At 37.5% G+C, this 15618-nt stretch overlaps 1 protein-coding gene and 1 pseudogene across 1 annotated transcript in view; both read right to left on the bottom strand.

Annotated features, from left to right (window-relative positions):
• TYR (tyrosinase) overlaps positions 1–15618 on the bottom strand; it is a 189808-nt gene that overhangs the window by 114533 nt on the left and 59657 nt on the right. Inside the window, exon 3 of the mRNA XM_069071046.1 lies at positions 11101–11248. Within this exon, the coding sequence (XP_068927147.1) occupies positions 11101–11248 (148 nt within the window). The remainder of the gene's footprint in view (positions 1–11100; positions 11249–15618) is intronic.
• On the bottom strand, positions 7662–8295 carry LOC138148207 (leucine-rich repeat-containing protein 51-like; annotated as a pseudogene).

Here is a 15618-nt window from a genome sequence, read left to right as displayed (position 1 = left end):
TGTGTGTGTGTGTGTGTGTGTGTGTGTGTGTGTGTGTGTGTGTGTGTAGTACTATCTCTGTTTGACTTCAACTGCTTAATGGCTCTACAGGATAAAACTTTTCCAGCATTGTTATGCAAACAAGGTTTGACAAACATTCCCCATTTCTAACATTAAGAGTATAGTAGAGTGTGTTCAGGGGTTCTACATTTTTGCTTTATTTTGGTGTTAAGTCACTAATCAGATTAAGGATTCTGTCTAGTTGAAAAGCCCATCATATATAATCCCTTAACTATTGTCTTGTTCTCTGGAGAGTTAAATGGAAGCACATTATAAGGTTTTAAAATTGCAGCTCCCTCTGGATTCCCCAAGGTGCACCTGTACTCCTGTGTAAATGGATGTCTTCCTGCCGAATTAGGTTTACCTTTGCAACATCTGAAATGCCATTCTCTCCCAAGACACATTGGACACTGAGGAAGACATCATCCTTAATGCCACACAATCCTTAATCATGGTGGAAATCGGATCCACTTCTAAGATTCTTCACTATGATTTCTCCCAGATTTGCCACAGATGAGCCCATGGCCCGGGAAGTGTAGCCCTTCAGCTTGATCACCCCATAAGCACTTTCAAACACCTTTTTTTGAATATTTCTCCAATGTTCTGAATCAGCATAAATTCCTAAGGCTGGATGAAGAGTCTTCAGGAAGACAGTGGTGACATTGACACTATTCTGCATAGGAGTACTAGAGTCTCCATGTTCCCCAAGGACCATCTAGGATAACTTGAAGACTAGATGTTAAGTCTCTTTCCCATTAGGTAATGGAAACAGGCAAAATCCAGATCATGACCATTTCCCATAAAATGGTTTTAAGGAAGGCCACTTAGCGTCCAGGTTATTTATATATGCCAAAATACCCCCTGGTTTGAAAACAATAAGCAGTTTGTAATCAGGGCTATATTTAAGAATAATAGGAATGATAAATTTAAAGAATTTCATATTATGCTGGACCAAATTAAGATTACTTTCTCTCCACTGCTGACATGCCTGAGCTAAAACAAAAATCAGTTTTAATTGTGAAGTCACACTCTAATTTTTGATGAAAACAATCTTTGCTGTTCTGATGAAAAGGCTGCCATGTTAGAGATCTGTCATCTCTCCTTTTAGCTTGTCTACTATGACATCAGCAAGGGCAAGTTCATTGAAATATCCTTCATTAGGATTCTAATGGCACATATATACCAACTTTACTAACCCAACGCAGTGATCTTATGAGGAATTTGGTTTTCCTTTATAACAGTCACAATCAGCTGACACTTGACAGTTCCCATCTAGGCAATGGAGGAAAATCAAGTTTGAGTGAGGTTGCTGGTCAGGCCGTAAGGGGTCTTCAGACATGAGACTGTTGCTTCTGGATATTTGCCATCATGAAAAAAACCTAATACTGTATCAGGCTACAGAGAAAAAAGCACTGTGTTCAGAAGTAGGGAGGTCATAGTCTAGCTGTGCCTTACCCTGGTGAGAACATATCTGCAGACCACGTTGAGTTCAGGGTGCTATAGTGATAAGTTGGAGAGTATAGAGACCAAGTGACCAGATGTTGAAAGTCACATCCAGATGTATTGGAGGAAATGGCTATGTTTAGCTTAGAGAAGAGAGAACACCAAAGAATACATGAAAGCTATCTTTGATGATTTTTCATTGATGTCAAATGAATGAGATTAGATTTGTTCTTCTTAGTTTCAGAGAGGGGAACTGGATATGATGGATGACTGTGACATAGAGGTAAATTTGAGATCAATATAGGGAACTGTTTTTCTGATTTATTTATTTTTAGTTTTCAACATTCATTTCCACGAGATTTTGAATTATAAATGTTTTCCCTATCTTTCCCCTATCCACACCCCTCGATAGCAAGTCTACTGAATACCCTTCCCCCAATCTGTTCTCTCTTATATCCTCCCCTATCACATCCTAACTTTCTAGTAGGGCAAGATGGATATCTATACTCCAGTGCCTGTAAATTTTATTTCCCAGTTGCATGTAAAAAAATTTTTTTTAAATATTTTTTTTATTTTTTTTCAAATGCTTTATTAACTTCTGGTTTACATCATTCATTTCTAGCAGATTTTGAATTACAATTTTTTCCCATTTTTCCCCTACCTACTACCCCCAAATAGCAATGCCACTGGATATCCCCTCCTCCAATCTGCTCTTTCCCATATCTTCTCCCATACTGCCTCCAACCTTCCAGTAGGGCATGGTGGATCTCTATGCCCTTGTGACTGTATATCTTATTTCCCAATTACATGTAAAATAGTATTAATAATAGTATATATAGGTATATATGTATATATAAATATATACGTATAAACATTTGATTTTAAAACTTTGAATTCCAGATTCATTCACTTCCTCCCTTGACACCCACCCTTACTGGGAAGATAAGCAATTCAGTATAGGTTGTACACAGCTTTGCAAAACATTACCATAGTAGATATATTGTAAAAGACTGACTATATTTCTCTTCCTCCTATCCTCCTCCCACTTGTTCTATTCTCTACTTTGATCCTCTCCCTTTTCAAAAGTGGGTGCTTCCAACTTCCCTCCCCCCAACCCTGCCCTCCCTTCCATCATCCCCCCTCTCATCCCCTTTTCCCCTTCTCTCATGTAGGGTGAGATACCCTATTTAGTGTGTATTTCATTCCCTCCCCAAGCCAAATTCAATGGGAATAAGGTTGACCCATTCTCTTATGCCTTCCAATTCTTCCCCTCCAGTTAACCATTTTCCCTTGCCTCTTCTATATGAGATAATTTACCCCATTCTGTCTCTTCTTATCTCCTCTCTTTATACTCCTCTCTCAACTCTTAATTTTACCTTTTAAGTATCATCCATTCCTATTAAATTGGTTCCATGCCCTCTATCTTCGTATACCGGCAAACATATATACACACATTCACATATGTATTCATATGCCCACATACCCTCCTATATAGACATATATGTGTGTGTGTGTGTGCATATATATGTATATATATTCCCTTCAACTATTTTCACACTGAGAAAAGTTTCACCAGTTACAATTATTGTTTTTCCATGTAGGAAGGTTAATAGTTCAACTTTGATAAGTTCCTTATAATTTCTTTTCCCTGTTTACCTTCTCGTGCTTCTCTTGCTTCTTGTAGCTGAATGTCAAATTTTCTATTCAGTTCTGGTTTTTTCATCAAGAATACTTGGAAGTCCTCTATTCCACTGAATGACCATATTTTCACCTGAAACATGATACTCAGCTTTGCTGGTTAGGTGATTCTTGGTTTTAATCCCAGCTCCTTTGGCCTCTAAAATATCATATTCCAAGCCCTTTGATCCCTCAGTGTAGAAGCTGCCAGATCCTGTGTTATCCTGATTGTGTTTCCACAATATTCAAATTGTTTCTTCATGGCTGCTTGTAATATTCTCTCCTTGATCTGGGAATTTCATAACCTGGCTATAATATTCCTAGGAGTTTTCTTTTTGAGATCTCTTTCAGGAGGTGATCAGTAGATTCTTTCAACCTCTATTTTGCCCTCTGGTTCTAAAACATCAGGTCAGTTTTCCTTGAGAATTTCTTGGAGGATGATTTCTAGGTTCTTTCTTTGATCATGGCTTTCAGGTAGTCCCATAATTTTTAAATTATCTCTCCTGTATATATTTTCCAGGTCAGTGGCTTTTCCCATGACATATTTCACATTGCCTTCTATTCTTTCATTTATTTGGATCTGTTTAACAGCATCTTGATTTCTCATAAAGTCACTTGCTTCCATTTGCTCCAATCTAATTCTGAAGGAATGATTCTCCTCAGGGAGCTTTTGAGATGCTTTTTCCATCTTGCAAATTTGGCTTTTTAAGGCATTCTTCTCCTCATTGCCTTTTTGAGTCTCTTTCGCCATTTGAGTTAGTCTATTTTTTAAGGTGTTATTTTCCTCAGTCAGGCTGTTGACTCTCATTTCATAATTTTCTTTCATTTTTCTCATTTCTCTTCCCAATTTTACCTCCATTTCTCTTATTTGTTTTTTAAGGTCCTCAATGGCCTGTAACCAGCTTGTATTTTCCTTTGAAGCTTTTGGTGCAGGAGTTCTGACTTCACTGTCTTCCTCCTGTTCCATGCTTTGATCCTTTTTGTCGCCAAAATAGGAGTGTAAATTTGGGGTGCTCTATTTTGCTTCCTTTACCTGCTCATGTCTCCACTCAGTCACTTGACCCCTGGGCTTTTTTCCACAGTAGGACTCTGCTACCAGACAGGGGAGTTTCGTCCCAAACACTGGGGTTTTGTCAGCTGCTGAAGGTATTAGTTGGGTGCCCTCTCTGAAGCCTCCACATCCTCTGGCAAGCTGGTTGCACACCCTAGGACCTCCACCCTAGACTGCAATCCAGACCCAGAAGGTTAAAGCAAGAGCAATTACCCCTCAGACTGGTAGCTTGATCCCCCTACACTCTACAGGCCAGCAGCTGAAGATTCCCCATGGCTGTGGTTGCAGGGCTACTTCTCTTCAGCTGCTTCTTGTCCCCAGGGTAAGAAGCTAGCCACACTCTCAACTATTGGATACCAAAGTTAACACTGCACTGACCTCTCACTTTGCCCTTTGCATCTATGTGTTGATAATTCTAGAAACTGTCACGGCTCCTGGTGATTAAAGTCCCTCTAGATGACATCTGGTCAAGTCCACCCCAGGGCTAAAACCTCAGGCTCCAGTGGGGCTGGGCTTGCCTCCCAGAGCATTGCACTGGCCACTTGCTGTGGGCCTGCCAGGCTGACCTCGGTGGATGGTTAGCTTCTCTATGTCATTTTGTGGGATCTATAGCTCCAAAGTTTCTTTAGGGTCCCCTTTTACATGAATTGGGGGAGTAGAAAGCTGGAGCCCCATGGAAGTCCTGTTTTTCCTCTGCCATCTTGACTCCACCCCTCTAAATATTTGTTTTTAAAACTTTGATTTCCAGATTATTTCCCTTCTTCCCTCCTCATCCACCCCCACTGGAAGACAAAAAAATCAAAATAGGTTGTACATGTGTAGTTATGCAAAACTTTTCCATTGTAGCTATATTGTAAAAGACTAACTATATTTCCCTCCATCTTATCCTGTCAACCACTTGGTCTTTTTTCTTCTTTGACCCTGTCCCTTATAGAAAGTGTTTGTTTCTAAATACCCTCTCCCCTGATCTGCCTTTCCTTCTATCATCTCCCCTCTTGCCCTTTCCCCCCTACTTTCCTGTATGGTGATATACCCAATTGAGTGTGTATGTCATTCCCTCCTTAAGTAAAATTCAATGAGAATCAGGTTGTTCTATTCCTTTCACCTTCCTGCTCTTCCCCTCTATTGTAACTGTTTTCTCTTGCCTCTTTTTTATAAGATAATTTACTTTATTTCTCCCTTTCTCCTTCTTCCAATATATTTCTCTCCCACCTCTTAATTTTATTTTTTAGATATCATTCCTTTATATTCAATTCATCCTGAGCCCTCTGTCTACATGTACATGTACAGACATGTACACACAGTCACACATATATTTATATACACATACACTCTCATATACATATATACATATATATATTTATATATACATAATCTTCAACTATCCTCATATGGAAAAGAAAGTCTTATGAGTTACAATTTATTGTTTTTCCATGTAGGAATGAAAATGGTTCAACTTTAATAAGCTCCTTATGATTTCTTTTTCCTGTTTACCTTCTCATGCTTTTCTAGGTTCTTGTATTTGAAAGTCAAATTTTCTATTCAGCTATGTTTTCTTCATTAAGAATGCTTGAAAGTCTTCTATTTCATCGATTGACCATATTTTCCCCTGAAGCATTATACTAAGTTTTGCTGGGTAGGTGATTCTTGTTTTTAATCCTAGCTCCTTTGATCTCCAGAATATCATACTCCAAGCCCTTTGATCCCTTAATGTAGAAGCTGCTAGCTCTTGTGTTATCCTAATTGTGTTTTCACAATACTCAAATTGTTTCTTCCTTACATCTTGTAATATTTTCCCCTTGACCTGGGAACTTTGGAATTTGGCAATGATATTCCTAGGAGTTTTCTTTTGGTGATATTATTCAAGAGGCTATCAATGAATTCTTTCAATTTCTATTTTGCCCTCTGGTTCTAGAATATCAAGGCAATTTTCCTGGAGAATTTCTTGAAGGATGATTTCTAGGCTCTTTTTTAGATCATGGCTTTCAGGTAGTTCCATAATTTTAAAATTATCTCTCCTGGATCCTTTTTCTAGGTCAGTGGTTTTTCCAATGAGATATTTCACACTGCCTTCTATTTTTTTCATTTGTATATATCTATTTTATAGTATCTTGATTTCTCATAAAGTCATGCTCCAATCTAATTTTGAAGAAATTATTCTCTTCAAAGAGTTTTTGAAATTCCTTTTCCATCTGGCAAATTAGGCTCTTTAAGGCATTCTTCTCCTCATTGGCTTCTTTGACCTCTTTTGACATTTAAGTTAGTCTAATTTTTAAGGTGTTATTTTCTTCACTCAGGCTCTTGACTTGCTTTTCGTGATTTTATTGCATCATTCTCATTTCTATTCCCATTTTTTCCTCTACTTCTCTTACTTGATTTTTTTTTTTTGCTTTTTGGAGGGCAATTGGGGTTAAGTGACTTGCCCCAGGTCACATGGCTAGGTTTTCTGTTTTAAGTGTCTGAAGCTAGATTTGAACTCAGGTCCTCCTGACTCCAGGGCTGGTGCTCTACTCACTATACCACCTAGCCACCCCCTGTCTCTTACTTGATTTTCAAAATCTTTCTTGAGCTCCTCCATGGCCTGCAACCTATTCATATTTTTCTTGGAAACTTTTGATTCAGGAGTTTTGACTTTGTTGTCTTCTTCTGGTTTCATGTTTTGATCTTCTCCCCCCCCCCCCAAAAAAAAAAGATTATATGGTCTGATTGTGCTTCCTCTGCTCATCTTGAATTTTGAGCTATTTGCCATCGTAGAATTCTGCTTCCAGAGTTGAAAAACCTGTGTCCCAAATTGCTGGTGTTTTCACAATTTTTGTCAGAGCTATTGTCAGATTTATGTGGAGCTTGCCCTCTCTACAGCTACCACAAACTCTGGCACACTGGTGCTCCTCATCCCAGTACCACCACCTAAGACTGAGACCCAGATCCAAGCAGGTTAAAGCAAGTGCGATTACCTACTGAATGGTTGCTTGGTCCTCCTACAATCTGTAGGCCAGGAACACCAAAGTTAGCAGTGCAGCAGCAGTTGCAGCCATTGTGCCTACACAACCCCTGCTGCCCTGGGACCTTACTCTTCTGTCTCTCAGTTCCAACAGAGTTCCTTACTGACCTTTTACTTTCTCTTTGGCGTTTATGGGTTGAGAAGTCTGGAAATCACCACAGCTGCCAGTGATTCATTCTCCTGAAGTCTGCTCCAGCAGGTCTGGGATGCAAGTCTGGGTCAGTGCAGTTCACGTGGGTCTGTGCTTGGCTCCCAGTCTGGTGCAATAGACTCTTCCTGTCAGCCTGCCAGGATGCCTTTAGTTTCTTTCTGTCACTTTGTGGATTCTGTAGCTCTAAAATTTGTTTAATCAAATAGGTATTGGAGGTGATTGTAACAGGGGCTCAAGCAAATTCCTGCTTTACCTTTGCCCTCTTTTGTTTTAAACAGGTCATTTCCTTTATTGCTAAACTAAGTGTTGAGGGAGAGGATACCAGAGTCTTTGGGTATTTGTGGCCTTAGTATGGATAGGGGGTTATCAAAAATTATCCTGACCTTCTTGGGCTTGACATTCATTTGTCTCCAGATAGTGACTGTGATCCAGTCTTGCTTGGTGACACCACTAAAGTCAAAGGTAGTAATTCGGAGTAAGATGGACAACACATATTGCCTGCATCCCTTCTCCTCCTCTATGGGGTTCCCATGGAGGGTCAAGTTTTAAAGCTTGGTAAGATTTGGCAGTTTATCTACTTCTGGTAGGCAATGGATGCAGTTGCTTTGGAGGTAAAGGACACTTCACTTGAAGAAGGTGGTCAGCACAGGGTCAATGTTGAGCAGGTCATTGAAGGACAGTAAATCCAAGCCAGGTTCTAGGGATGCTCCAACAGCTGTGTTAGTGTGACTGATGTCTGTGGTCATTGAGCACATTGCTGTTAATGTTCATGGCCTTGCTCAGTGACTTACCCTGCTTAGAATGCTTTACTAGCTGGAGCCCAATCCTCCTCTCCTCAGTTATCAAGTTTTGGATAACATTTATATTTTTGAAGGAGAAGTTGAGGGGTGCCTCCTGTGCCAAAGTCTTCAAACAATCCCGGTTGTCAGTCATATTTTAGCCATTGTGGGGGGTGTAGGAGGAGCATAGAGCCCTGGGCTGCTAGTTTTGGCCAGCTCTGTTTTCTTCAGCCTTTGCCTTCCTGTAGATGGCAGCACATTTATCACAACTCCATGGTAACCATCATCCTCATAGCCTCCCAACCTCTTCTGCACTCTTAATATAAGGAATTTTTTAGTAGAACAATCAACAAGTAAAATATTCTGTCTCCAAAAGAATGGGTTCCTCATTCCTGAAGGTTTTCACACAGATTGAAAGTGACTTCTTGTGGATATATATAGTAGAAGGGAACCTTACTCAGAAAGATGACTTCTGAGGCTCATTCTGACTCCAGGATTATATAATAATAACAACAATAGGTAGGATCTATATAGCATTTTACGGTTTTCAAAGACACTTAAAATGTTACCTTATTTTACCCTCTCTTTTTATGAGAGGTAAGCATTACCCCATTTTACAGATAAAGAATCTGGGACAGATCAGCTAAATGATTTGTCTGAGGACAAGCAAGTATAATGCTTTAGATTTTCCTTTAGGGTCTAGTGCTGTGATCTCCCCATGGAAAGTACTAATACAAGTTTGTTAAATTTAATTGAATCACAGTCCTTAAGTGACTAGGAGTAGGAAGCCCTTCCCTTAAGCCAAGTAAAGGCTGTTATTTTGTAGACCTAGCAAATCCCCCCATGCTGAAAATGTTCAGAAGTTAGCTTGCAGTCAATGTGATCCCACTTCAGAATTCATGCTTGATTATGATCAGGAACCTTTTGTTTTATGACGTCTTTCTGAAGTTATAATTTGCTATTTATGCCACTCCCAGAAGGAATGCATGTGTTAACTCTAACTTTCTGTCAATTTATCTCATCAAGATGTATCATATTAACATTCTGCTCAATTGTACTGATCCAAGGGAAACTACCTAGGTAAGGAATGAAAACTGTGATTTGTTTTTCACAGAATTATCTCTGGCTCTTCTTCATTTTGTATATTCCTATGTTTATACAACCCACATATAGTGCCCAATTTACCCATTGTGATTAACCATGCTGGAATTGGTAATGTTGCAATGCTTAATACGTATTGTTCTATTCCTTGGAGCAATGTAATTCTTAGTGTAATATTTGCATTGATTCAGTATATTAACTATATGAATGAAGCAATCAACAGGCACTTGTCAAATGATTACTATTTGCCAAAAACTAAGTCAGGTGCTGGGGATACAAATGCAATTAATAAAACATCCTCTTTTCATAAGAAACTGACATTCTAATAGAGGAATTCTAGAAAGGACCTACAAAGGTTAATATAGAAGAAATACAAACACATACAAAATACTTAAATACCAGGTAGACTGAGAGGGAAAGAATTAGTAATTGAAGAGTCTGGAAGGCTTCATAGATTACCTGCATTCAATCCTTGAGTCATCTCTGCCAGGGTTGTTCTAAAAAAAGGTATTTGGTCCAATTGTGAATTGGTCATAATTCCAGTGTCATTTGTGACTCTGTATCTTAGAGTTTAGAAATTCCCAGAAGAAAGGGTAACTGCAAGGAAGATCAAGCCTATATTTCTTACTTTTGTGTCCTTTGCCTGAAGAACATAATTCGGCGAACTAGTAGAAAGTAAGGAAGTATCTTGATAAGCCTCATTATAATTCCAGCCAATATACATCACTTAGACATTACTGCTACATTTCCGGAAATGTCTTTGTTATGTCATTTCTCCAGACACTTTTCAATTACACAGCTTTCAGCATTGGTCAGAGTTTACTCATAACTATCCTACATTTCAGTTTGTTAAATAACATGGATGGTGGAATGAAAGTCTAAGGAAAACAATATCATAACAAGAGAAATCTAGAAGAAAATGAAAAAGCCATAGTGGATGAAAGCCTCAGGGAATAAAAAAAGTTCTGGGTAAAAAACAAAGTGATATTTGGGAGACAGGGTAGATGAAAGAATGTGCTGGTTTCCATGTATGAGACTGGGCTTAGGAAAGAGGTGAGGCTTTTGTTTTTGCTTATTTTTTTTTAAATTATGGGTTGTAGCTTTTGGAAATATCACAAAGCCTGGTCATAACAGCATAGGATAAAAAAATTAGAACTGGAAAGTGCTTAAGAGATCATTGGGTATAACCCCCTTTATCTTGTTAGACATTAGGAAACTGAGGTATGGGGAAGTTAACTAATGTATACAGGATAATACCGCTAATAGCTCAGTAGTGTCTCAATCCCTTTCCTCTTAATTATTACTCAAAAATCTTCAATATATAGATTCATACATTGAAGACTTGTGAGTTTCCTGGAGGCTTGGGGGTGGGGTTCTCTATCAGCAAAGATTGCAACCTGTCAATACCATCTCATCTTACACAATTACCCAAGGCTCAAAAAGGTTAAATGACTTGTTTGTAGTGATACAACTAGTGTACGTCCTAGGTCTGACCTAAAATGGATATTCCTGACTATGAAAGGCAGAATGGCAATGGCTAGAGCAGGCCTTAAAGTTAAGGTCTGGCTGCAGGTCTAACCTCTAACACATACTGTCTCTGTGACCCTGGCCAAATTACTTAATCTCTCTTAATCTCTAGTTCACTCTCTAAGAACAAAAATGGAAGAGAAAGTGTTAAATTCCATCGGTTGGGGGAGTATTTTCACATGGAAATTCCCTATAAAATGAAGCAATAGATTCTGTCTTTGTCCCTATTCCTGACTCCAGGTCCAGCACTTTATTCACCATACCATGTTACCACAGTGAAGCATATTGAAAAAAATTTAAAGTATCCCCTTATGAGAAATAGTCAACTGACCTGTCCACAAAGGCATGGTGGAGAATAAAGATGGGATCATTAGCAGATCCTTGTACTTGGGACATTGTGCCATTCATGTAGATGTGTAAAGCATTATGCATGCTGCTCTGAGTTACATCTGCTATGCCAGTAAGTGGATTGGCAAAACCTGTGAATAAGATGAAAATGAAAGCATTTTTACTTTTTTTTTTAAGTCAGAAAACTCAAATTTAGTTTTTAAAAATCTCACTTCTTTTTTTAAATTTATTTTTTAAATTTATTGAGTAAAATAAGTATTTTCATAACATAGTACAATAAAAAAGATGATTGCACATGAAACCACAAATCCACTATGTACAATTCACTATTCCTTTGAAATATACAATAAAGTTATTGTGTAAATTTCCTTCCTTCTTTTTTCTTCCCTCCCCCTATGTTGGTATGTGTGTGTGTGTGGGTGTTAAGCTACATTTAGACACAAATTATTATATATACACTTCTATTTAATACTTCTTTATCTGGATGCATATAGTTTCTTAATGTCATTCATGGTTATTTTTGGTAATATAGTAAAAATGACTTATTTGCTCATTCATTCTTAAAACAATATTGCTATTACTGTATACAATATTCTTTTGGTTCTGCTCATTTCACACTTTGTTATTTCATGAAAGTCTTTCCATATTTTTCTAAGATCATTGAGCTCATCATTTCTTATAGCAGAGTATCATTCCATCACAATCGTATACCACAACTTGTTTAGCCATTAACCAATTGATAGGTATCCCTACATTTTCCATTTCTTTGCCATAAAAAATAAAGTTTCTATAAACATTTTAGAACATATAAGTTCTTTTCCTTTTCCCCTAATCATTTTTGGAAGTAGACCTAGTAGTGTTATTTCTGGGTCAAAGGGTATGGGCAGCTTAATATTTTTTTGCACATAATTCCAAATTGATCTTTAAAAAAGTTGGATTAGTTCACAATCCCACCAATAATGAATTAGCATCCCGACTTTTCCACATCCCCTCCAGTATTTGTCACTTTTCACTTCAGTAATTTTAGTCAATTTATGAATAAACATGAGACAGAGTAAAATTGAGTGGAAAATGGATAATTTCAATTATATTAAATTAAAAAGTTTCTATAAAATAAAACAAAGATAGCCAATATCAGAAGGAAAACAAAAAAATTGGGGAAAATATAGACAATTTCTCAGATAAAGAATACAAAAATAAATGTATAAAGAAATATATAAAGAACTTTGTCAAATCTATAAGAATACAAGTCATTCCCCAATTGATAAATAGTCAAAAGAGATGAAGAGGCAATTTTCTAATGAAGAAATCAAAACCTTTTATAGTCATATAAACAATGCTATAGACTAAGTCATTTTTGATTGGAGAAATGCAAATTAAAACAACCTTGAGACATTATTTTACACCAATCTCTATCACTCTTCTGATGCTTTTCATAACTGGGCCCCCTCCTACCTTTCCAGTGTTTGTTATGCCTCATTCACATCTACGTATTCTATGATACCTCTTTGCTAGTCCTTGAACAAATTGCTTCTCCTGACTCTGTACATTTCATTGGCTATTTCTTATGCTTAGAGTTTTCTCCATCCTCTTCTCTGCTTCCAGACTTCCTTGTTTCTTTCAAGTGCCAGCTAAAATTCTACCTTACCAGAAGTCTTTCCTGACACTACCACCCCTTAATGCAATTGCCTTTCTTCTATATATTATCTCTACTATACAATGTATCTATCTTGTCTCCTCCACTAGAAGACTGGTGGAAATCTTGGAACAAGGACTGTCTTTTGCATTTCTTTGTATTTCTAGCACTTAGCGCAGTGCTTGTCATCTAGTAAGAACTTTGCTATCTAATTAACTAATGGTCCAAAAAATAAACAGGTAGACAATATAGAAGAGAGAATTTGAACCAATCATAAAAATAAATTTCTTAATAATTAAAGCTATGGAATAAGATATCATGGAACTGTTTATGTGAATTGAGGTTGGGTCTATGAGAACAGTTGGGGGTCTGTAAACAGAACTTGGATGATCAATTTGGGGGGGTGGTAATTTGAGTAGGAATTGGCAGTTTGGTGGTATGGTGGTTAGAGTGCTAGGTTTACAGTAAAAAAACCTACTTCAAACACTTATTAGCTATGTGATAAGTAACTTAACCTAGAAAGTTATTTAATCTTTCTCAGGATTATTTTCTCATCAATAAGGTGAAGAGGGTTGGGTGTGATGGCTTCTAATGTCCTACCTACTTCAAAATCTATGATTATATGATATCTACAGTGGGATGTGATTCTTTCATACAAAATAAAAATAAATTAAAATGTAATCAATCAACCAACATTTGTCAATGCCTACTATATTCCAGGCCCTGTGCTAGGTTCTGAGAGTACAAAGAGGGAAAGTTCTATTACATTAGGATTACAATTATACTAGGCATGTGGGCGGTACTCAAAATATCTTATAGAATTAAAATTTTCTTGTAGCAAAATTCAATCCAAATAACCTAGAGAAGGATTTTAGAAGTACTCTCAAATTATTCATTTTTTCCCTCTCATAGTAGACTGTATTTTCCAACTTTCAAAAATTTCAACATGGAAGGTGCCCCTTCTCCCCCAATTCAAGAACAGGTCCTTTTCTCTGGTTATTAATGTTATTGTTCTCAACTCATGGGGGAAGCTTTGGATTTTCCTCAGAGAATAACAAGTATGTTATGAACCCTAGTTCCTAAAATCTATCTTTAGACACCATCATCCCCTGCTCTTATATTTTGTCATTCTATAACTGAATCTGCAAGGTATATCCCTCAAACCTTCCCTAATTATCTAATCTACTCACATGGATTTCTTCATTACTCCCAGAATATGCCAGCCTTTTCTGGCTCTACTGTTTGAACTGATCCTGAGGCAGATTCTCCCTTCTCTGAACTATAAGGGTATTTATGTTCTGTATCACTCATTGAGCATTATACATGCAGCATTTCTCCCATTGTTGTCTTTAACAGTCATTTAAACCTTTTATTATTATTTGATTTTTCATAGGTAAATGCCTGGTATCTTCAATTAGATTTAAAATTCCTTGAATATTAAGTTATATTTTCAGCTCTTTGGAGTGATGAAGAATTGTAAGGCAGTGACTGTGTGATAATCAGGACTCTTGACCACTCCTAGGGAGATAGAGTATAATCTCAGATCATCTCAGTAGCAGATGTGTATCCTGGACTGTATCTGATTTGTCTAAATATCACAGCCCCACCCTTTTGGAAAGTGACACCCCATTCTAATCCATATTAGCAAATATTTATTATAAACCTACCATTCAGGGCAGCCAGGGTAGTTGATAAGATGGTCTACCTAGGGGTAAAGTCAGCCTTGGTTTACCTCTGATATATATGACCATAAGCAAGACATCCAGTCTCTCAGGACCTTAGATGATTCTCTAAGCACATAAGTTATAAAAAAAAGTCTGGATTTAGATACGGGGGTGGAGGAAATTTGTTTTATCTCTTTTTTTTGGAAGGGGGAAGGCAAAACAATTGGGATTAAGTGACTTGCCACAGGGTCACACAGCTAGTTAAGTGTCAAGTGTCTGAGGCTGTATTTGGATGCAGATCCTCCTGACTTCAGGCCTGGTGCTCTATTCACTGCTCTACCTAGCTGCCCCAGTGGAAGGAATTTCTAAAGAGAGAAATAGCCATACAAATGAAATCAAAGGTCAAAATCAGGGGGAAAGAATATATAAAGCATTCTCCTAAATGAAAGGGAAAAACAAAAAGTATACAGGGTTTGTCTTCAAAGAGCTTACATAATTTTGGAGATAGAATAGTAATAAACATAGTTTTAGCACATAATAAACAGGATATTATGGAGTAAGAGGCAGGCAGAGATCATCTGCCCTCCCCATACCCCCTGTGGGTCAGAATTCCTGTGGGTCAGCTCCACATTCAGAAACACAGAGATGACTGTACATAGGGAAAACTACCCTGAAGATCTAGACAATGTAACTATGGCCTTTCTGAACACTAGAGATTTACTTGCATTGGGTGTTTTCTCTTTTTAGTAGCCAAATTGCCCCCCAAACTCAACAGGGTTTTGACCAGAGTAAGAATCCTCTGGTAATATCAATCACCTGCCCATCTCATTGAATATTCTAGCAAACTTCCATGTCTACATTCTGGTAAGAGAAGAACATTATTACTTGCTACATTATTTATCTAATCTTGGCTATACTGTTTTTTATAAACTTTTCTGCCAAAAGATTATATCTTATACAATCTTGTATCCCTCAAAATTAAGATTTGCTTTTAAAGCTACTGAAGATCAGGGGTCATGTCTTACACTCTTTATCTTACACAATGCATACAAAATTATTTCATTATGTATATTCAACAATATTTTTCGTAATTAATTAATCAGACTTTCCAAACCAGATTGGAAAGGAGGAGAAAAGTTTCCTAGGATCTACATTCATACACCACACACACACACACACACACACACACACACACATCAGA

Source organism: Petaurus breviceps, unplaced genomic scaffold, assembly GCF_028583685.1.
Source record: "Petaurus breviceps papuanus isolate PSGF00001 unplaced genomic scaffold, PetGlider_PUasm1.0 90823, whole genome shotgun sequence".
NCBI lineage: Eukaryota > Metazoa > Chordata > Mammalia > Diprotodontia > Petauridae > Petaurus > Petaurus breviceps.
This window is presented reverse-complemented; position numbering and strand designations above follow the sequence as displayed.